This window comes from Odontesthes bonariensis, chromosome 15, assembly GCF_027942865.1.
Source record: "Odontesthes bonariensis isolate fOdoBon6 chromosome 15, fOdoBon6.hap1, whole genome shotgun sequence".
NCBI classification, from domain to species: domain Eukaryota; kingdom Metazoa; phylum Chordata; class Actinopteri; order Atheriniformes; family Atherinopsidae; genus Odontesthes; species Odontesthes bonariensis.
In genome coordinates this window covers 18,430,594-18,446,496 of record NC_134520.1, presented here as the reverse complement: position 1 = coordinate 18,446,496, position 15,903 = coordinate 18,430,594, and the positions used below count along the sequence as shown (strand labels likewise).

The following is a 15,903-nucleotide window of genomic DNA, read 5'->3' as shown; positions in this document are numbered from 1 at the left end:
TGTGGGAGACTTGTCACTTTGCTTGTTGGAAGGCCGACCTTTACAGCGCTTGGCTTGCCCTCCAACCTTCTACAGCAGGTACAGAGTGCCGGCTAATTATCCCACTGCGAGGTTAAAGGGGGATTCCTAATCAGAGGGGCTGATGCAGCAGTCATCAGATAAGCCCTGGACACATCTCGGTGTCACACCACCTCGCCCATTCAGCCCAGGTGTTAGATTGGCCCGATGTAACACTACCCCTCTAGTGATTAGCTCACATAAGCTAAGAGGCCCACAGGGGTGGTGGGTGTGAGAGAGAGTCAGATTGTCCTGTTTTCAAAAACATAGGTCATGTTAGCTAACTCAATCAGCTGCGTTGTGGGTGGTACAGCATTATTTCTGTCCTGTCAGACAATTGCTTTTGTGTAGTTTTCAACACAAGTAAAATGTTTCTGTACTTTTCCACGGCTGAAATTAGTCATTAATAGCCAATAAAAACACAGACGGCTCTTCTCAGTTCCCTCTACTCTGCCTCTCTCTCTCACACACACACACACACACACACACACACACACACACACACACACACACACACACACACACACACACACACACACACACACTCACTCTCACTCTCACTCTCCTGTCTTGTAACCTTCATTAGTTTGCTCTGGATTGAAGCCTTTGTAGGAAAACAAACTTCACTGTCCTCTTAGGGGAACAAAACTCTTGCTGCTCACATTACTGCTTAAACTTTTTTCAAACACGGTGTTAGAATAATACGCTCGGTTCACACTCTCGTGCAAACACAAACGCACAGTAAATGAATGCAGCACCAAAGCTGACTTAATATGTAGGGTTGGTTAAACTGATTTCAGACTGCTGCCTCCTCTTAATGAGCAGGTTGGTTCAGGATGGTTTTAAATTGAAGCCGTCGTGGTTTTGCTGGAAATTGTCATAAAACAGAAAAATGTTTTATGCTATATTTTTTATCTTTGTCCGTCTTCTGAAATTTTGTCCTTTTTTTTTTTTTTTGTCTTTGCAAATGTAAAATCTTTCCGTTTTGGGCTGAAAAGTTTTGCACTGGTGTTCCTCAGCAGCTGACGATGAAATGAATCATTTCCTTGTATCAAGCCTTTGCTGGATGACAGTCTAATGTTCACCCCTTCTCTGTCCTCAGATCACCCAGTTGGAACCAGGGTCAACTCTGCTGGAGGCCAAGTTGTTTCCTCAGGAGACGCTCTTCCTGGAGGCTAGAGAGTAGGAGCTGGCCCTCTGACAGCTGAGAGGACCCAGTGACTGACTGACTGAACTGGCTGGACGCACACTAGTCACTGAGCATGGCCCCTTCCCCACAATCTGGGCCTACAGTACACACACACTCAAACACACACCAACCTCTCAGACATACATACGCACACTGGCATGCACATCCAGTGACACACAAGCGCAAATAAGCTTCTCTGCCGTCGGCCTGGTCGTGGTACACGAATGCCTGGTGTACATGTGTTGCACGGAGGAGCAAAGACAGTATCACAAGCACACAGCCAAACATTGATGTCCCAGTTCCTCTCTCTCTCTCTCTCTCTCTCTCTCTCAACTCTTCACACACCTCACAACTTCACGTTTCCAAACGTATGTGTCATGGTTCTCTCTCACAACACCACCACAGAACAATCGCAGCATTGAGAGACTGAGTGGACAACTCTTTGTCACAGGAAAAAAAAATAAAAAAAAATGAAAAGACAAAGACTTCTTCCCCCGTTTCCTCATTTAACACACCAAGGCTGCTTTTTTTTTCTTTCTTTTTTTTTTAGAACATTGTTTTTGTGTTTGAAATAAAATTTGAAAAAAAAAAAAAAAATGTAAGTAACTTGAAGACGAGATGCTGTCCTGTGAAAGCTGGACCGCCTCCTGTATTCATCCCCCTTGACCTTGCCCCAAGTCCACTCTCTGTCCCTCTCTGTCAGTCCGCTGCAGGACCTGGTGTGAAACCTGCAGCTTTTGCAGCCACCCCTGCAGTCTCTGCTCCCTCTGATTTTAACATTCACTGCTCCACAAGCCAATAGATTGCTCAGTTTTCTTTTTTCTTTTTTTTTTTTTTCTCTCTCTTGATCCTTTTTAAGTTTGATGCTGTATTAGTTTTAGTTTGATATACATTCTATAAAATATATATGAACATCCTTTTGTCTCGCCCAGAAATCTGTTTAAAACAACTTGTCACACACATGCACATGTCTTGCTTTGGCCTGTCATTTAAAAACATTTAAAAAAAAAAAAAAAAAAAAAAAAAAAACAGTTCTCCTCAAATTCTCTGAAGTTATGTCTAAAGGCATCCAAATCTCATTAATTAGATATGCGAAAAGTGTATAATTTCATATAAAACCTAAAAACCAGGAGCTCATCGCTTGTTTTGTAATGACAGTCTTCACCACATTTCTCTTAACAAATGTTTTAATATCCTCCCTCTCACACCACCTGGTAATATCAGCCACACAATGTTGTGCCTCCAGCAAGGAGAGATCACTCAGGCTTACGCCTCCATCTGCATCGGGGCTCCTCTGTCAGCTAAAGGCGTCGTTTATCAACCCCATCAGAGAGCGCACCGTAAACAAAGTTCTTCACCCAAAATGCGGCTCCCTCATCAATAAACCCTCACACCTGGATTATGAGACCTGTAATGAGACTTTGCAGGAGTAAAGGTGGGCACGTGTTCGCCGAAATGCTCTCAACTTCCATTTAACCGGTTATATTTGACGGTTTTCTCTTCTGTTACTCGACCTTGAACAATTGCAGGAAGCAGAAAAGGGGGACGAGGAGTAGCCTGTAAAATTTCTACTTCCTGCTGAACTCAACTTGTGACACGTGAGTTGTGCAAAATAGACCCACAAATGTGCACCAATCGTGCAGAGCTTGAGAAACTTTTTGGTGGCTGTTTCGGCGCTTCTGTTGTCAGTGGCCAAGTGAATGCAAGTCGTCATGTTGCACCAAAAAGTGCCTTTATTGTTTGATGACGGCATGTTTTCGTACCCTTCAAACAAAAGTGTCCTGTGGTCATTTTTGGAGCACGAATGGAAACAAGGGTTTAGGCTTTTTGCTGTAATCCAAGACTATTGGAAGGCCTTGAATCTCTCCAGTCTTCTTAAGTGTTTACACGGTTATGGAAGACCATTGGCGGAACTGTTGAGTCGCACTGTGATCAAAGTATCAACCAAGGATTAATCTTTTTTTGTTTTTTTTTACCGTGTTAAAAAAAGGAAATCAAGAGGCAGACCATTTTAATTCAGTATGAAAATATAGAACTTTTGCAATTAATCTGTGATTCTGCACAAAATAAGTTTTTATTTAACGATTATTCAACTGTAATTATAAAAGTACATCTTGCAAAAGTCCGACCCAGAGATTCTGACTTTTTTTTTTTTAAATGCAAACATTTTTCGATGGGCTTCAAATTAATCCTTTTGGGTGAAATTGACTCATCGCTTTGACTGCTTCCTTTTAATTCTGTGGCATTGTTGGAAGATACAAGCGTCAAAATGCTTTGAAAGGTCTCATGCAGAAACGAGTCGCCCAAGCGATCCAAATATTCCAGAAACATTTCTCAAGTGTGAGTGTGTTTCTTCGTCAGTTTGCTGTGGCTGTCTCGTTTCTCACGCAAGGAGTGAGTCGAGCTAACGCGCTCAGTCAGCCACACTTCCACGGGTTGGACCAGACCAGAGATGTTGCCCAAGGCTTAAGAGAGAGAATGAGAAGGAAACGCAGCGCAACAAGTCCTCTCCAGTTATATTTCCCTCTTCGTTTATCAGAAACTGCTACATTTCTGTTCATATTTCTCAGTCAGTACAGTCGCAGAAACAAAGTTTGAGCACCCTAGGTAGTATAAATTACTGTTTCCATTTAAACAAGTGATGGAAAAAGCTAAGCTTCAACTCCCTTCTTGTCCAGTAATAGATATCACCCAGGGACTCGCACTGCTTGTAAGACTTTGAGGTTTTTGGGGAATTTTCAACCATTCTTCCTGCAAAAGTGCTCTGAGAGAGTCTTTAGCTGTTTTCCAAGTGCTCTTTTTCAGTTGTATCGTTGTATCATTGTATCGTTTTAATCAGACCACCAGTCTTGCTTTCATAAAGCAGGTTCCTGCTAAGGCTTTTAGATGGAGCTCATATTTCTGCAGTTTTTGCTGCACAATTAAAACAGAATCTTCCTGAACGTCTTGAGTAGGTAAACGGGTATTTTGAGTTGTGTTTCTGGGAGTCCTATGAGCAGAAAGTGTTCCTTGTCTTCAGGTCTCAACTTGACATCAACTGTAATTTCTTAATTGCATCAGACTGAGGAAACGGCACCCTGAAAAATGTTTTTCTCTCTTCTCGTAGCCTTCTCCTGCTTTGTAGATGTAGTTTTTAAGATTTCAGATGGCCAGACAGCTGCTCTGAAGAGCCCGTGGTTGCTGATTTTTGGGGTAAACGTTGAGCTATTAAGAGTTTCACCAATAGTTTTAATGAAAGGTGAGTTTTAATAAACTTGTAGGCCACTGCATTTGGAGGGAGGATGTGACAGTCATGAAAGAGAATATCAATGTTTTACTGGAGGTGTTACTGTTTTTTTTATAGTTTTGCATGAGTAATAGAAAGTAATTAATCACGGCTCCATTGGGACTCATAAATGCTTGGACACAAAGTGCTGTAAGTTGTGTCTACATTCAGAATAAATTTGGTATCGATTTTTGTGACAAATTGAAGCTTTTCTAAGAACCCCTTCTTGGGGATTTGAAGATGGAGCTGCCTTTCTTCTGGCTTTGGCAGGGATGAAGGGAGCCCTATAATCACTATTAGATTCACAGCTGAGGTGTTTCAGTCTTTGCCATGGTACCTTGACAAAACTGCTTCGCAATCAGAAACCCAAATGTACCCCAAATCCAGCAGTGTAGAGCCCCAGTTCTGCCAAACAGGACTGTAAAAGTCAGCGAAGAGCCTCTCAAAGGGCCCAGTGAGAGTCTGAGCTCCTTTAAGTTCACCATAAATGCTGAACTTTTCTGAAGCTTTAAGGGCAAAAGTTAAATGTCTTCCGATGACATTTGTTAGATATAAGGTGGACATGGATCATTGAGTTTGCTGCAGCGCTGCAGAGTCATATATGTGTGTGTGTGTGTTAGCTGTAGTGACACATGCAGCTCCGGGCGAGGGTGAGGTCAGAACAGGATGAGGAGCTCAGTAAGCGTGAAGCTAAGTGTGTATATGAAGGACGCAGACAGGTGCATCTCCACTCCTCTGTCAGAGTGTGTTCCCCATGGAGCAGCGCACATAGTGCAGCTCCTCTCAACTGTGAGATTACAGTTTCTATCATGAATGAAATCTGCACAAGCATGTTCATTTGTGCCACTGCAGCTGATGATGGTGATGGAGTCGGAAATGCCTGTGAGACATAATGATATTCCACTCTTATACCTGACCAAACTTGTCAGGAGTTATTTCTGTTGTGCCGGCAGGAGTCATCGGGTTTTTTTAACTGTTGTGTAAAACAAATTCCTGTTATCAAGATTAAGTAACCTTTTGTCGACGGGAGCAAAATTAAGAGTTAATTCTAACAGATTTATACAAAATGTGGTTCATCTGAACCTCCAGACCCACTCACACGAGGTAGTTGGCTGGGCTCGTTCCACCTGTTATGTTTGGTTGCAGTTTGGTCTTATTTCTTTGTTTCAACATCTTTAATGTGAGATCTTTATGTGGCCATGACACGACGTGAACTTGGGTTTGTCAGACTATTTTACAGACTAAACTAAACGAGGATATTTAGCAAATGATTAATAGGGCAAATATTGGTTAGCAGTTTTGGCATGCATGCCATTTTAAATTTGTAAATTTGTGTAGTGTCAAGTGTTTTCTTTAAAGTTGTACACGGACTTCAGGTGGATGTCTTAATCGGTGCCTGCAAGCAGCACCCTTTAAATCGGACACCGGCCTGTGGTGTAATGAGCTCATTCTGCAGCCCCCCCCCCCGTCACAGATTCAGCGGTGGCAACATCGGGTTGCTGTCTTGATTCTCTGATGACAAAAGAGGAAAGCATCCATGATGTTTAACCAGCCCCGCCAGGGTCAAGAATGCAGCCCACTGGCGAGGGAACAAAATTCCTGAGTGATCTCTCCTCCCTCCTTTTGAAGCAGGACCCACTGAGATCTCTGAGCACGGCGGCTCCTTGAATCACAGGATCTTCGCCCATATCCCAGACTGGCCTAACCTGGAGGGTCACCCCAAGTTTACTTTCTCAGAGACGCCGGCTCTGCCCAAAGAAACAGAATCTATGCAGCTTAAACTGTTGGGTGGGCACAAAAGGAGGGTCATCTCTGCCTCTCTGTCTCCTTCTCTTCACACTTCTGTTTGTTAGTGACACAATGGACACGGAGAGCCTTTGATTTTTATCTTGAAGACACAAAACACTTCTTCTTTTTTTTCTTTTCTTTTTTGCGGCCTTGTAACAAATCTGATTAGGTTTGGCTTTGAAAATGCTTTAAACGAATGAAAAGCTTAGACATTTAGGCTTCGATCTTTTTTTTTTTTAAAACTGTGCTCCAACTTGTATGCTGAAGTTTTTTGTCATCCAAACTAAATCCATTTTACTTGTCACTTATTAGGTGAAATTGAGAAAATATACCGGCCTTGTTTGATGAAATAACAATCGGAGGAAAGAAAGCATCAAGTGGGTAAATACATACAGACTTAATGATATTTTCCTTTTCTCATTATTTAGTACCTTTTCTTTCTATTCTGATACTCTGTTTGCCCCACAGAGCTAGTGTCAGTGTGAGCAAAGACATAGCAACCACATGCAGGGTTATCATCCTAAAATAATAGACAGGGCCCTTCTCCTCCTTCTTCTTCTTCTTGTCATTTGTAGAGATCAGTATTTTCTTCGGCAGAACACGTAGGCCTTTGGTCTAGGCAAGATTAGCCCTTATGATTTGGTGTTCATCATCAAATATTGAAATTGTGTAATTTGTTTGTTTCTCATGGCTTTAGTCATGAAAGGTTAGTTTAAATCGCCATAAGACTTGCAGCTCATCTTCCCACCGAATAGACCCGAAACATTAAGTTCAGTTCTTTTACTGATCATCAAATTTCTCCATAGTTTTAGCTGACCACGTTTTTGTGCAGCCCCTGCAGTGCAGACAGTATCATAATACTGTTGATCTTGTGTTTAAGGCGATAGCAGGGTTCATGTGTGATATCATTATTATGATCATTATATTGTGTTGTTTTTTACTCGAGTCAAATCTTCAGGAGGGGCTTCAGTAACCACCACTGGACCACAACAACAGTTATGGAGGGAAGCTGCCACCTGGACTTATTAAAGCGAGATTAAATAGAAAAAAAATACGTCTTTTTTTGTTTTTTCATTCTAAAATATTTTAGAACAGATTTTAAGTTGCATAATAATAATAATAATAATGATAAATGTTTGGCTTAATAAAGTGGTGCTTTTAATTTAAAGTTAATTTATCATCCATGTATTTAAAAAAAAAAAAAAAGAGAACAAGAATAACAAATGTATCTGGCAGGTATAATCCTAACGTAGATTTCTGACTCAATAAAAGTCTTGTATCTTTAGGCTAATTAACTGGTTTAGTGGGGGGTTAGGAAGGAATTAGGTAACACAAAAAATCCCCGCACAGCTCTGACCAGATAGGCTTGTTCTTAGAGCGCTAATAAAGGAATTATTAATTAGGAGGGGAAAAAAAAAACAGTAGCGTCTAATTCATTGGAGCGTTACCTCGCCTCGTTTAAAAATGTCTCATGGCAGCATCCCTCGGCCTCTGTCGGCCTGTTGCACCGTTTATTTATAGTAATGTTCCTTACTGGACCCCTCAGATCTGTCTCCTGAACACGCCACAGAGGCCTTATAAAAAGCTGTGGTATTCGGATTATCAGCCGCATGGGATAAAGCAATAAATGGGCCAGTGGGGTCCTGAATGGGTGCAGCGGCGTGAAGGGGCGTAATTACAGCTTCATATTAATTGTGTTTTCTCCCCCTTCTCTCTCTCTCCTTCTATGGACACACACACATACACACACACACACACACACACACACTGGTGACATCCAGGAAGGCCAAGTCTTTGTGCTGAACACTTCAAGTTTCAAAAACAAGGCCAATTGAAGCGGCGCAGCTCAAAGCCGGCACCATTGTAGGCGAACACATTGAGTTTTGATTGGGGACAATGGTGTTTCTCAAATTTCTAGCAAAAAGAAAGCCATACTCCATCTGTGATCTCAATGAGCGCCTATTCATGAGCTTCCTTCTTTTCTGCGCCATTCGTTTTTGGAGAAAAGGAGGCAGATGTGGAGGGATAGAACAGGGGAGAGTGCATTTTAATTGGCCGCAGTGTGTAGGTCTGTCTCTGTCCTTTTTCTCTCTCTCTCTCTCTCTCTCTCTCTCTCTCTCTCTCTCACTCTCTCTCTCTCACACACACACACACACACACACACACACACACTGGAGTTATATGCCACTATAGTCCGCGCAGAATGGAGGGCAAGAGAGCCCAATAATCTCGCCGTGTTGATGAATACTTGTAGCCCATTCATTAAACAAAGATAATCCCTGCCAACCTACCTCGGGGGCACAAAAACGTATTTTCTGTTTGTGTCTTAGCGTGTGTGTGTGTGTGTGTGTGTGTGTGTGTGTGTGTGTGTTTGAGAGAGCGAGAAAGAGAGAGAGAGAGAGAGAGAGAGAGAGAGAGAGAGAGACTGCCTGAGTCCTCGCCAACAGCTTTGGCAGACAGAGACCCTTCAAATCTTTGAAATATTCATACGCCGCCGCGGGGTTATCCCCCATTTACAAATAAGTGTTATTCTAGCGGGTGAAGAGCGGTGCTTGAGAGACCTCTGTCTGCCTTTTCAGCTCAAGTGCCTCTTCAGCACATGCTGTCTTTGACTTTTGCAAGGCCGGCTTTTGCAGGCTGCAAGTATAAACCAGCTCCACTTTTTTTTTGTTTTATTTTTTTCCATAGATAAATGTTGGACTTTTTACCCATCGAGATATCTCTTGACTATTTTCTTTTATTTTTTTACAAGTTGGTTTTTATATCCCAGTATTAAGCAAAACACGCCTTGACGTGTTTCATATGTTTTCAGTGTTTAAAATGACTTTCAGTGTGAGTGATAGACCTCCTGTCTTGGTCACTGGACGAAAATGATCCCCTCTTTGAAGGTAATCGGCAGCTCTAGTCATTAGAAATCATATATTTTTTCGATATTTGACGGGGCAAATTCTGCTTATAGGCTTTAGCTGTAGCTGTTCGTGTTTTCTATGTGGATTTGCATGCGACTTTTGGGGTTGTGTAAAACGCAGCTCGTAAACTTCACCAAACGTGTGTGCAGGCCTCACTGCTCCCCTGACTCTGCCTTTAAAGGAATGCATTTATCCTGATCCATTTCCGCGGCGCAGTGGAGCTGGTGTGAAGTGGCAGGTTAACAGCCTCTTGTCTGTAAGCCTGGGGTCTATACGCGGTGTGCCCGTCAAGCGTGTAAATACTTTAGTGAAAAACCCCCGTCCGTTTCTTTTCTCCGCGGCCCCTTGTCTAACTGCTACTCTAACCTCTGCCTCTGCGTGACAGAGCCGGCTGCTGCAGCGGGAGAGCGTGGGAGGGGATCCGGGCCCAGCCGGGCTGCAGGCGGGGCAGCGGCAGTGGGACAGGCCGCTAGAAAGCCGCACCGGGGTGCAGGGGCAGCGGAAACATGCTGCTACATATGTTGGGTCAAGCATGGTCTTTGTTGTGATCTTAAAAGGGTGTTAAAACCCCACTCGTCTGCAGCTTTCCTGAAAGAAATGAAAGCATCGCGTAGTTTTTTTCCCCCCCTTTTTTTATTTGATGCATAGGCCTAATGAAGTGGTTAAAAGAATGTTGGATTTTCTAAGTGCTTCACAGTCACTTTTAATTGCGCGGCAGGTATTTTTAATTGGGCCAGGAGGAATAATGGTGAACTTAATCCCTATCAAAATGCATATTTTTGTGCAGAAATGAACTTTCAGTTCGGCTCAGCTTAACCAAACACTCGAATTGGTGTTAATTCAACCAGAGGTGTAAAGTGGACACCTTCAGAGTTATGAGCCACTTTTTACAGAAACCTAAAAAGCTGTCCGGGAATATAAATAACCAAATAAACAAACGTGTCAAGTTCAAGTAGGCTAATTGGCACTGCCTGGTATTCTACTGTTATTAGTGAAAATTGTGCTTAATGACAACATGCTTTAGGGGTGTATCGCTTTCCTTTTTCGTTTTGTCTCAGTCTAGTGAAAAGTGCAAGGCGGTTTTTTATTTCTGAATCATTCTGATCTGATTCGTCTTCCCACTCAACGCCGGACCTCCTCCGCTGTTTGCGGCTATCAGTTGCGCATGGAGAACGGGCAATGTTCGTTCGCGCGAGAGCGTGCGTTGCCGTTGCAAGATAATTACTTTGAATGTCAAAAAGATGTAGTTTTAATATAGTCTCTATTAGCCCGTTGGATAGGTAATTAAGGTGCAGATGACAGCAGCGAGGGAAACAGATGGCATTTGCTTACAGTGATTCAGAAAGTAAACAATGGGCCTGGGAGGGGAGAGAGGCAGGGCTGCCGCCGCGCGCCCAGCAGCCCTTTTTCTTTCAGCTTCATCCTCCAAGGTACTAACAATTGTTGATTAAAGACAACATCTATGACTTTTTTAATCTGAACTCCGAAGAGCTGCAGTAATTATCTCTCGGGCGAGCAGGTGAGGGGAGCAGGTGGCTTGCGCGCGCGCGCGCGCGTTGCCCTTTTGTGGCCCGGTGCTGTCGTGGACTCCTTAAATCTCTGGCTGCATGGCGGCATTATCGCCTGTTAGTTCACAATAGAGGGCAATGGGAGGATGACACCGCTCCCAGAGCAAAGTCTTGATTTTCACAGAGGGTGTTGAATGTAGGCAAGTGGAAAATAGTGGTCAAACAGAAAATGCCCCCTCCTCCTCCTCCTCCTCCTGTCTTTAACCAAAATAGCAGAATAAAGAATACACAAGGAGCAAATACATTGAGGGGCACGTGAACTCACCAAGCGGTATTATTACACATCATTAGTTACACCTACACCATTGATACTGATATAATATATCATCATTATTATTATGATTGTAATTATTATTACTATTATTCATGTTAACGGTCATATTTATTCAAATATTTTATATTGATGTAAACCACATTATATCCTATCACAGTTTATTATATTTTACAGCAATTTATCTTCTTAAAAAGATCTAAAACGCTTTTTCTTCGGAGTATCGTTATAATAAAGAAAACGACGCCAAGGAAAAAAAAAGATTAATAATAATGTAGTTTTATCATTTTTTTTAACACGCTCACAGTAACGACCGTCATTTCTGGCAATTTGGCCGATTTAGATTTGAGGATTGAAGCTCAGAATAATCCACTAACTCCGTTCAGATATTATGGAACAATGTAGTCATTTCTCTGATGAACCAAACAAACGTGTTACAGTCGCAGCAAAAAAAAAAAAAAAAAAGCTATTTAAAACCGTAACAAAAAAACAAATAAAGATAATGTTTAATAACACAGAAATGAACGAATAAAATGCAGTGCGAAGATCAAAAGTGAACGACAGTTGTGAGCATCTAAATTTGACGTTGTAACTTAGGCTACAACTTGAAATAATAATAATTAAAAAAAAAGAAATGGAGAGAAACATTTAATTTATTTAACAAAAAGCAAAATCCTATATATTTCGTCTGTTGCAGATTTTATATAACTTAAATGTTTCTCGATCAAAATATTTGTAAACATTTTTTCTTAATAGGAAGCCTCGTGTAGCTCCTCGGAGTTTATCCTTTAGAATCTGAACCCGGTCAGATCTATTTGTTTCTTTTTTTCCTGTTGCCGACTGAACCGTGAAATAATCATTTAAGCATCATCCACAGCTTCACTTCCTGTACTTAATAACTGCGATGCAACTGGCCCGTCTTTATTTTTGGGTTTTTCTTTTTAATCCTTAAGCATAAAATCTTCCCTGAAATCAAAATAAATTATACTTACCTTACAGATGAGATTACGGACACGCCTCATCTTTAATTGCAAGTCTTATAATAGTCTCTGGCTAACAGCAAAGGTATAAGCTTTGTGGTTGGAAGGACAGCCATGTTGTTTCCTAACAATGGTGTCGCTAAATGTTACAAAATATTTCTTGAGAAATAAACAACAACAATAACAAAAAAGCTCTAAAAAGGGCTGAGAATGCCCCTTCCTACATTTAAGGCTTATATTTGATTGTTTATGACATTCACTGTGATGGCGCCTGTAAAGCCCGCCTCAGTTAATGGAACAACAGGCTCTTGTTTAAAATCTATAAAATTATTTTTTTTAAATATACACACTGCATCGATTTGAGCTTTCCGGGAACTCCCTTCAGATTCTTAACACTTGATATTTGGAAAAAAAGGAACTCAGGTGGACACTGTTGAAAAAAAAGAAGCAAGCCAATCAGATGGCTCCTTCTCCCTTTGGCCAATGACAGACGCCACATTGTTGTCAAATTTGTCTAATGAAAACGTAGGAGCAACAATAGAGAGAGAGGAGAGAGGGATCTGTATCCACTGACGATCTTTGGAGGAAGTTAGTGTCTCAGGCTGCTGCGAGTAACAACTTCGGCTCATCCTGGACACTTTTTAAAAACTTTAAATCGAGGAATGATCGCTTCTCTCGGCTCCAACTCTTCCCGGATTTAAAGTCGTCTGTTTCTAGTCATAGGCCTACTTTGTCTTTCTCAGGCACACCCCTTGGACAGTTCCCATCAGAGTTTCGATCGCAGTTTTCGTCTGTTCGTAGAAATCGTTGACTTCACCTGTTGCCAAGACATGTTGAGAGCCACGGAGCAGATGTGATCCGCTCCAAGTTGGTTTGACTAAAACATATAGTCCGTTCAGCGCCGTTTGCTTATTAATAGTTTCGTTGCGTCAGTGAGGAACACGGGCATGGATCTGAGACCGGAGCTCGCCACAGTCTCCTCAGCCTCTCAAGTCACTCTCAGCCACCCGGGGGCGGCAGCAGCGGCCGCGGCAGCAGCCTCCATCCCGGTGTCCATGGCCGGGAACCTGCTGCGCGGGCCTCCGCTTCTCCTCCGCGCCACAGACAAGTACCCGCGCACACCGAAGTGTGCCCGCTGCAGGAACCACGGTGTGGTCTCCGCGCTGAAGGGCCACAAGCGCTACTGTCGCTGGAAGGACTGTATGTGCGCCAAGTGCACCTTGATCGCAGAGAGGCAGCGGGTGATGGCGGCGCAGGTGGCACTGAGGCGGCAGCAGGCGCAGGAGGAGAACGAAGCCCGGGAGCTCCAGCTGCTCTACGGCACGGCGGAGGGACTCGCCCTGGCCGCCGCCAACGGCATCATTCCACCGCGTCCGAACTACGAAGTGTTTGGTTCCGTCAGCAGCGAGAGCAACTCAGGTGAGCAGCAATGCCCATTAAAAGCACAGGTGAAGCGGAGCCTGTTGGAGCATGTGGTGGTGAATAATCATTTATTTTTTAAAAACGAGGCCTTTTTGAAACACAGAACAGTGTTCTGTTGTTGTTACAGGCCGAAAATCACACATGTAGTTTATTTCTGTCATAGCCTCGGCTTCTGAATTGCTCCCTTGTGTCTATCACAATGCTTTTGATGCCCTGCTGTAAGTTAAAAACTTTAGCATAATCAGTCTCACATTTAAACACTGATGTCTGTGTCAGCAGATTCAAATATGCAGAAGTATGAGCTGTTCTCAAAGAGCCAGCTGTCCGGGTCAACCTCGCAGCAGTCCGTGGGGAAACCGCCATCCACCGAGGGCGACTCGGCTCCGGGCATCTCCTCCCCAGACGGCCGGCATGGGGGAGGCTCAGGTTCAGAGAATGGAGACAGTGAGTCTTTCATCAGCTCACCGGTATCCAAGCCTTTAAAAGATGGGGAGGAAACTCCCGGGTCCGTCAGCTCTCTGGGCTCGGATTCTGGGTCTGAGACAGACAAAGACGAGCAGGAACCATCTCCTTCCTCCGCGGCCTCCCGGCACATGAATGCCATCGACATCTTGACCCGAGTGTTTCCCAGCCACAAGCGGAGCGTCTTAGAGCTCGTCCTGCAAGGCTGCGGCAAAGATGTGGTGCAGGCCATCGAGCAGATTCTCAACAACAGCGGCGCGCAGGGTTCCAATAAGTCCGGGCCAGAGGAGACGTGGACGGCAGAGAGGATGCTCCAAAATGCGCAGCAGCCTTCGCCAGCTTCTTCAACCACAACCGCCCCGACCAGGCCAATGCTCCCCGGAGCTATGACGCTGAGTAACCGCTCTGCTTTCTCTCCACTTCAACCAAATGCCCCGCACTTCGGTGCAGACCCCGGCACCTATTCTCTGGGCACCCACCTGGGACTGAACCCGCTGCGGCTGGCCTACTCTGCGCACAGCCGGGGACTGGCCTTCATGACGCCCTACTCCACCACCGGGCTCATGCCCACCTTGGGCTTTAGGCCTCCGATGGACTATGCATTTAGCGACCTGATAAGGGACAGGACAATGCTACATAAAGAGCAAAGCTATGCCAGCGGCCTCTACGGGCCTTTGGTCAACAACACGCCGGACAAACAGTGAGGCCAGGCCGGCAGACTGATCAGACACATTCCGTTGTATTTGTGGCCGCAGGTGTTGAAAATGTGTGATGTGTCTTGGCTACACTCTGCTGTACATAATAGGATTATTTGGCTTGTAGTCACATGATCTGAGAGGGAGGGGGGGGGGGGACTAAACTCGCTTATGTGTAACTTTAAAAAATAATTTTATATGTTAGATTGCAAAGGTTTCAATGGATTTATCCGTTTGCTAACGACGGTAAAATGACGTGAAACCCAATATATGGTTCCAAAATTAAATGACGATCAGACGAAATAAACGAGGTAAACGAAAACGTGGTAAACGAAATAAACTCGGTACATCCACGTTTTTATTGCAGTTTATTTTCTCTGTTAAATCTGCACGGGGAAGAAAAAAAAACAACTATCAAAGGGTTTGACTTTTCAGAAATCCATCCACTTTCCCAGCTGGTTGATAAAACGGACAGAGGTGGTGAAACGCAGAATTAAGTTATTAAAACACGTAGCTTCATTAAAACTAATGATGTAAATTTTTACTCATGTATCACTTCAGTAATCCCCCCCCCCTTTTTTTTTAAGTTTGTTTCCATCTGCCTGTATTATATAATGCATTTGGTAATATGAAACGCTATTGCTGCATTTGACCTCTCCGTCATTATGTCTGCTCAAAAGATTTTTGTGGCAAAGTGCTGGACCAAGTCAATTCCTCTTCAAATATTGCAAGCTGTGCTGTCACATTGTATGAATATGCTGGAAATAAATGTTATTTAAAAAACAAAACAACGCATGGTTATTACTTCATCGCTGACAGAGGACCACGCCGTCAGAAACTAAAGGGGGCTTGTTGTAACCGCCTCGAATTGGCAGAATCTGGCGGATTCTAAAGATGGATCATAAAAACAATGGTGACACTGAGCTTTTACAATAAACCCATTGCTCATTGTAGTCGTTGTTTGGGTCTGTTTTGCTCAGTGAAATTGAATGCTGCAGAAAAACTAGGATGCGACACAATGAATAAAAGACTAAACATTTTCACACAACGTGCCGTTTGTTTAATACATGGGAAGCAGCGAAATGAAACATCCCACTGCACGTTTCACATTTCTGATTCGGCTCCAAAACCTTTGATCCAAGAAAACGTCCTGAGTGATTTGGCCCCGAGAGTACAGTTTTTCATTTTTAGCACAGACTTGGAAGGTATTTGTTCTCCATTCTTTTAACGCCTGCTGTTTCTTACGATTATGACTGTGAATACTAACGCCGACAAGAACGGCTGTGACGCACAGCAA

At 43.4% G+C, this 15,903-nt stretch overlaps 2 protein-coding genes across 2 annotated transcripts in view; both read left to right on the top strand.

Moving 5' to 3' along the window:
- The window catches only part of faf1 (Fas (TNFRSF6) associated factor 1), a 56,174-nt gene extending 54,012 nt beyond the window's left edge, over positions 1-2,162 (top strand). The window contains exon 19 of the mRNA XM_075485322.1: positions 1,160-2,162. Coding sequence (XP_075341437.1) covers positions 1,160-1,243 — 84 coding nt within the window. The 3' untranslated portion in view covers positions 1,244-2,162. The remainder of the gene's footprint in view (positions 1-1,159) is intronic.
- A 10,049-nt stretch (positions 2,163-12,211) lies between these two features.
- On the top strand, positions 12,212-15,397 carry dmrta2 (DMRT-like family A2). The gene is made up of 2 exons (XM_075484358.1): positions 12,212-13,446; positions 13,729-15,397. The coding sequence occupies exons 1-2, from the start codon at positions 12,975-12,977 to the stop codon at positions 14,613-14,615; spliced, it is 1,359 nt and encodes a 452-aa protein (XP_075340473.1). The 5' UTR covers positions 12,212-12,974; the 3' UTR covers positions 14,616-15,397.
- The last annotated feature ends 506 nt before the right edge of the window (positions 15,398-15,903 follow it).

Bases quoted from the DNA above. Each gene is read 5' to 3' on its own strand.
- dmrta2 (XM_075484358.1), top strand. From the start codon at position 12,975: ATGGATCTGAGACCGGAGCTCGCCACAGTCTCCTCAGCCTCTCAAGTC. The intron at 13,447-13,728 runs GTGAGCAGCAAT...CTGTGTCAGCAG, and splicing joins CAGCAGCGAGAGCAACTCAG to ATTCAAATATGCAGAAGTAT.